Raw genomic sequence first — 7,500 nt, forward strand, 5'->3', positions numbered from 1 at the left:
CGCACGTGCACACACACACACACACACACACACACACAGATAGATACATAGATAGATAGATAGATAGATAGATAGATAGATAGATAGATGGATAGAGATATAGATATATAAGAATCGCATTGGTCTTTTTCGCTGCTGCATCACACTCTTGGCTCAGGTTCAGCTTGGGGTCACCTAAGACTCTTCTGTCCCTTCCCCCCCCCCCCCCCCACACACACACAGTGATAGATAGATATAGATATAGAGATATAAGAATCGCATTGGCCTTTTTTGCTGCTGCATCACACTCTTGGCTCAGGTTCAACTTGGGTCTCCTAACTCTTAGATCCCTTCCACACATGCACACGCGCACACACATACACAGATAGATAGATATAGATATAGAGATATAAGAATCGCATTGGCCTTTTTCGCTGCTGCATCACACTCTTGGCTCAGGTTCAGCTTGGGTCTCCTAAGACTCTTAGGTCTCTTACACACACATACACACACACACACACACACACAAAGATAGATAGATAGATATAGAGTTAGAGAGATATAAGAATCGCATTGGCCTTTTTCGCTGCTGCATCACACTCTTGGCTCAGGTTCAGCTTGTGTTCTCCTAAGACTCTTAGGTCCCTTCCATACATATTGTTTTACTCATGTATTTCCCATATATGTGTATTGATATAGCCTAGAATCGCCTTGGCCTTTTTCGCCGCTGCAACGCACTTTTGGCTCACATCCATATATAACCCAAATAGGGTGTCCCTCTCTCACCATCGCTTCCCAGCAATTGGTACTCCGATCTATACAGGTGATGGACACTCCACCTCGGGGTCATCACACCTAGCATCAACAGAGAAAGAAAGAGAGAAAGAGAGACTCCATTGGGCTCTCAAGGAAGTAAACCCTCCCGACAGATGGCCATCCAGAGAAGGAGATTCCATTGGACTCTGAACAAAGTAAACCCTCTCGACAGATGTCCAGAGAAGGAGACTCCATTGGATTCTGAATGAAGTAAACCCTCCCGACAGATGTCCAGAGAAGGAGCTTCTATTGGACTCTGGAGGACATAAACCCTCCTGACAGATGGCCATTCAATGAAAGAGACTCAATTGAAGGAAGTAAACCCTCCCGACAGATGTCCATCCAGAGAAGGAGATTCCATTGGGTTCTCAAGGAAATAAACCCTCCCGACAGATGTCCATCCAGAGAAGGAGATTCCATTGGACTCTCAAGGAAGTAAACCCTCCTGACAGATGTCCATCCAGAGAAAGAGATTCCATTGGACTCTGAACGAAGTAAACCCTCCCGACAGATGTCCATCCAGAGAAGGAGACTCCATTGAAGGAAGTGGACTCCAAGTGAACCCAATGGAGGGCACTCCATTGGGTTCTCAAGGTAGTAAACCCTCCCGACAGATGTCCATCCAGAGAAAGAGAGTCCATTGGGTTTTCAAGTAAACCCTCCTGACAGATGTCCATCCAGAGAAGGAGACTCCATTGGACTCTGAAGGAAGTAAACCCTCCCGACAGATGTCCATCCAGAGAAAGAGACTCCATTGGGTTCTCAAGGAAGTAAACCCTCCAGACAGATGTCCATCCAGAGAAGGAGACTCCAATGGGTTCTCAAGGATGGACTCTGAAGGAAGTAAACCCTCCCGACAGATGTCCAGAGATGGAGATTCCATTGGGCTCTCAAGGAAGTAAACCCTCCTGACAGATGTCCATCCAGAGAAGGAGATTCCTTTGGATACTCAAGGAAGTAAACCCTCCCGACAGATGGCCATCCAGAGAAGGAGATTCCATTGGACTCTGAAGGAAGTAAACCCTCCCGACAGATGTCCATCCAGAGAAGGAGACTCCATTGGACTCTGAAGGAAGTAAACCCTCCCGACAGATGTCCATCCAGAGAAGGAGACTCCATTGGACTCTGAAGGAAGTAAACCCTCCCGACAGATGTCCAGAGATGGAGATTCCATTGGGCTCTCAAGGAAGTAAACCCTCCTGACAGATGTCCATCCAGAGAAGGAGATTCCATTGGGCTCTCAAGGAAGTAAACCCTCCCGACAGATGTCCATCCAGAGAAGGAGACTCCATTGGGTTCTCAAGGTAGTAAACCCTCCCGACAGATGACCATCCAGAGAAGGAGATTCCATTGGACTCTAAAGATGTACTCTCAAGGAAGTAAACCCTCCCGACAGATGTCCATCCAGAGAAGGAAATTCCATTGGACTCTGAAGGAAGTAAACCCTCCCGACAGATGTCCATCCAGAGAAGGAGATTCCATTGGACTCTGAAGGAAGTAAACCCTCCCGACAGATGGCCATCCAGAGAAGGAGATTCCATTGGACTCTCAAGGAAGTAAACCCTCCCGACAGATGTCCATCCAGAGAAGGAGATTCCATTGGACTCTCAAGGAAGTAAACCCTCCCGACAGATGGCCATCCAGAGAAGGAGATTCCATTGGACTCTCAAGGAAGTAAACCCTCCCGACAGATGTCCATCCAGAGAAGGAGACTCCATTGGACTCTGAAGGAAGTAAACCCTCCCGACAGATGTCCATCCAGGGAAAGAGATTCTATTGGACACTCAAGGAAGTATATTCCTCTGACGGTCCATTCTTTCCACTATTCAGGTGGGATCTCTCTGCCTTCACTTACCTTAGGAGAGGGGTGGAGTGTCCGGCTCCCCGGCCCGCACGGGTGGCCTCCTTGTGGTCCCGGTCCGGCTGGTGCACCTGCTCCTCTGCTTCCTGCCTCTGTGGCTGGACGTGCCTCTTCCTCCCCTTTTCTAGCCGCGAAGGAAGGCCGGGCAACTCCCCTTTGGCACCTCCTGGGTGGTTTGCAGAGGCTGGGCCTCGGGTGCGAGAGAGAGAGAGAGAGAGAGAGAGAGAGAGGCCACTTCACCGCACGCCAGGGGCAGGCAAGGGCTCCCCGCAGGAAGAATTTCCTTCAAGAGCCAAAGGGACTTTTGCCTTCACCTGTCTGCAAGGTAAGGCTCACCTGTCGGAGAAAGACATACACAGAGACGGAAGGAAAAAAACACAGATTTCTCATGGTCTTCGTTTGGTCCAGATCCATCATTGTTTGAGTCCATCCAGAGAAGGAGATTCCATTGGACTCTGAAGGAAGTAAACCCTCTTGACAGATGGCCATCCAGAGAAGGAGACTCCATTGGGTTCTCAAGGTAGTAAACCCTCCCAACAGATGCCCATCCAGAGATTCCATTGGACTTTGAACGAAGTAAACCCTCCCAACAGATGGCCATCCAGAGAAGGAAATTCCATTGGACTCTGATGGAAGTAAACCATCCCGACAGATGTCCAGAGAAGGAGATTTTATTGGACTCTGAACAAAGTAAACCTTCTCGACAGATGTCCATCTAGAGAAGGAGATTCCATTGGACTCTGAAATAAGTAAACCCTCCTGACAGATGTCCAGAGAAGGAGATGCCACTGGACTCTGAATGAAGTAAACCCTCCCGACAGATGGCCATCCAGAGAAGGAGACTCCATTGGGTTCTCAAGGTAGTAAACCCTCCCAACAGATGCCCATCCAGAGATTCCATTGGACTCTGAACGAAGTAAACCCTCCCAACAGATGGCCATCCAGAGAAGGAAATTCCATTGGACTCTGAAGGAAGTAAACCCTCTCGACAGATGTCCATCCAGAGAAGGAGATTCCATTGGACTCTGACGGAAGTAAACCATCCCGACAGATGTCCAGAGAAGGAGATTTTATTGTACTCTGAACAAAGTAAACCCTCCCGACAGATGGCCATCCAGAAAAGGAAATTCCATTGGACTCTGAAATAAGTAAACCCTCCTGACAGATGTCCAGGGAAGGAGACTCCATTGGACTCTGAACGAAGTAAACCATCCCGACAGATGTCCAGAGAAGGAGATTTTATTGGTCTCTGACAGAAGTAAACCATCCCGACAGATGTCCAGAGAAGGAGATTCCATTGGACACTGAACAAAGTAAACCCTCTTGACAGATGTCCATCCAGAGAAGGAGATTCCATTGGACTCTGAAGGAAGTAAACCCTCCCGACAGATGTCCATCCAGAGAAGGAGACTCCATTGGACTCTGAAGGAAGTAAACCCTCTTGACAGATGTCCATCCTTCAACCTGAACATTAGGAAGAACTTCCTCACTGTGAGAAGAGCTGTTCAGCAGTGGAACTCTCTGCTGCAGGCTCTCCTTCTTTGGAGGCTTTGAAGCCGAGGCTGGATGGCCATCTGTCGGGGGTGCTTTGAATGTGATTTTCCTGCTTCTTGGCAGAAAGGGGTTAGACTGGGTGGCCGTGAGCATCCTATGATTCTTTAAGACGGATGGGAAACTACAACTCCCAGTCACCGTTGTGAAGAGTGAGCCCATACCTTGGGTTTGTCTCTGAGTCTTGATTTAATTTGCGTCCCGGACGGGTCCAAGCTGTCCTCATCCATCACTCATTTCCGGACAGAGGACGGATCCCGCTGTCAATCATCTCTTAATGGACCGTGAATCAAAAGCGACAGTGATTGTCACCGTGATGTGTATGGGCGTTGTAGGCTTCCAAGGTCTTTCTGGCTTGACGGTGGCCCTTAAATGAACCGATTTGAGGCCGAGACACCCGAGTGATGGCAAGGTTTCCATGCGTGAGCCAGGATTCGAACCCGACTCTTGAGAATGATCACTCAAACACGTTCCTATAGACCTGTCCCATCAGTAGGATTTACCTAGATAATGTTGTTGTTGTTGTTGTTGTTGTTGTGTTTAAATACAAGTCAAAATGCATTTAGAACAAACATAAACAAGGGTCCGATTCGGTAACGTGATCCGAGTCTGAAACCAGATCCTTTCCGGATGCTTTCCTTCTCCAAAGACTCTCAATTAACAGGCACCGATGGCAGTGATTGGGGCTGCATCAATGTTGTTTCTGGTTGCTCAAGAGTTTCTATTAAAACTAGACCTATTATTATTATTATTATTATTATTAATGTCAGGAGTGACTTGAGAAACTGCAAGTTGCTTCTGGTGTGAGAGAATTGGCTGTCTGCAAGGACGTTGCCCAGGGGACGTCGCCCAGGTGTTTTGATGTTTTTACCATCCTTGTGGAAGGTTTCTCTCTTCATCATCATCTTCTTCTTCTTTCTTCTTCTTCTTTCTTCTTCTTCTTCTTTCTTCTTCTTCTTTCTTCTCTTCTGCTTTCTTCTTCTTCTCTTCTTTCTTCTTCTTCTTCTTTCTTCTCTCTTATTTTCTTCTTTTTCTTCTTCTTCTGTTCTTCTTCTTCTCTTCTTCTTTCTTCTTCTCTTCTTCTTTTTCTTCTTTCTTATTCTTTTTTCTTCTTCTTTTCTTCTTCTTCTCTTCTTTCTTCTTCTTCTTCTTTCTTCTCTTCTTCTTTCTTATTTTCTTCTTTTTCTTCTTCTTCTGTTCTTCTTCTTTCTTCTTCTCCTCGTCTTCTTCCTTCTTCTCTTCTTCTTCTTTTTCTTCTTTCTTATTCTTTTTTCTTCTTCTTTCTTCTTTTCTTCTTCTTCTCTTCTTTCTTCTTCTTCTTCTTTCTTCTCTTCTTTCTTATTTTCTTCTTTCTTCTTCTTCTCTGGGAGTTGTAGCCCTGGATGATGGGAGTTGTAGCCCCAGATGATGGGAGTTGTAGCCCCGGATGATGGGAATTGTAGACCTGGATGATGGGAGTTGTAGCCTTGGATGATGGGAGTTGTAGCCCTGGATGATGGGAGTTGTAGCCTTGGATGATGGGAGTTGTATCCCTGGATGATGGGAGTTGTATCCCTGGATGATGGGAGTTGTAGCCCTGGATGATAGGAGTTGCAGTGACCCTCGATGATGGGAATTTTGACCCTGGACGATGGGAGTTGTAGTGACCCTGGAAGGTGGGAGTTATAGTGAACCTCAAAGATGGGGGTTATAGTGACTCAGAACGATGGGGATTCTAGTGACCCTAGATTATGGGAGTTGTGGCCGTGGATGATGGGATTTGTAGTCCACCCACATCCAGAGAGCCCTGTGACTCCCACCAAAGATGGATCTGGACCAAACTTGGCACATAGACCCATCATGACCAGCTTTATAAATACCCACGGGTTATTTGTGGGGCGGCAGTAGCAGTGGATGATGGGCATTATAGTTTACCCACATCCGAATGGGACCATTTCCCATACAATCCAAAACCAAAGAGTTATATTTCTGAAGAAAATAACCACGACGGACACTTTGGGCATCCTCAAAGTTTTGGCTTTATTCGTCCATGTCTTCAGACCCAGAAATGGCCCTTGGGTACAAAGCATTGGGGTTCAAGAGATGAGCCAGAGGTTGGAGAGGGACCTCGGTTTGAAGTTGGGATTCGAACTCGGATCCGCTTTGGAAAAAAAGTCCAACATTCAAACTGCTACTCAGAATATTCGGATATTTGGATTGGAACCAAACGGAGATGGCTTTCGTATACAGCAGAGTGCGAAGTTACAGAGTTTTGCTTCAAGGCTCAAATACAGGCTGATTGTTATTAACAGGGTTGTCCGCTTCTGGTTGATTCCCAGCATCAATAACAACAATAGTAATAATAATAATAATAATTCATCCGAAAATACATCACACAGTCCTAGACACTTAGGAAGTGTTCGACTTGTGATTTTGTGATACGAAATCGAGCATATCTATCTTGTTTGCTGTGTCATAATAAAGTAATAATAATAATAATAATAATAATAATAATAATAATAATAATAATACACACAGTCCTAGACACTTAGGAAGTGTTCAACTTGTGATTTTGTGATACGAAATCCAGCATATCTATCTTGTTTGCTGTGTCATAATAAAGTAATAATAATAATAATAATAATAATAATAATAATAATAATAATAATAATAATAATCACACAGTCCTAGACACTTGGGAAGTGTTCGACTTGTGATTTTGTGAAACGAAATCCAGCATATAGATCTCGTTTGCTGTGTCATACTATGTCTTTGTGTCATAATAATAATAATAATAATAATAATAATAACCACCAATGAATGATATGGTTTTGTTGTTGTTGTTGTTGCTAATAATAATGATGATGATGATGATGATGATGATAATATCCCGCTTTTTATTTCTGGTATGACTTTAGCATCAATAACAAAAGTAATAATAATAATAACAACAACAACCAACAATCAATGATATGGTTGTTGTTGCTGCTACTGATAATAATAATAATAATAATAATAATAATAATAATAATAATAATATCCCACTTTTTATTTCTGGTATGTCTTCAGCATCAATAACAACAGTAATAATAATAATAATAATAATAATAATAATAATAATAATAATAATAACCAATGAATGATATGGTTGCTGTTGCTGCTGCTGTTGTTAATAATAATAATAATAATAATAATATCATCCTGCTTTTTATTTCTGGTATGTCTTCAGCATCAACAACAACAACAGTAATAATAATAATAATAATAATAAGCACAAGGAATCATATGGTTGTTGTTGTTGCTGCTGTGGTTAA

The 7,500-nt window shown here is 44.0% G+C and overlaps 1 protein-coding gene across 2 annotated transcripts in view; it reads right to left on the reverse strand.

Moving 5' to 3' along the window:
• entpd8 (ectonucleoside triphosphate diphosphohydrolase 8) overlaps positions 1-3,196 on the reverse strand; it is a 34,677-nt gene extending 31,481 nt beyond the window's left edge. The window contains exons 1-2 of one of the 2 annotated variants that reach the window (XM_062959091.1): positions 2,651-3,196; positions 766-834 (exon numbers count right to left, since the gene is read on the reverse strand). In XM_062959091.1, coding sequence (XP_062815161.1) covers positions 766-829 — 64 coding nt within the window. In that variant the 5' untranslated portion in view covers positions 830-834; positions 2,651-3,196. The remainder of the gene's footprint in view (positions 1-765; positions 835-2,650) is intronic. The other variant, XM_062959092.1, reaches the window with a different exon arrangement.
• Between the last annotated feature and the right edge of the window lie 4,304 nt (positions 3,197-7,500).

The sequence above is a fragment of the Anolis carolinensis genome, unplaced genomic scaffold (assembly GCF_035594765.1).
Source record: "Anolis carolinensis isolate JA03-04 unplaced genomic scaffold, rAnoCar3.1.pri scaffold_7, whole genome shotgun sequence".
Lineage (NCBI taxonomy): Eukaryota > Metazoa > Chordata > Lepidosauria > Squamata > Dactyloidae > Anolis > Anolis carolinensis.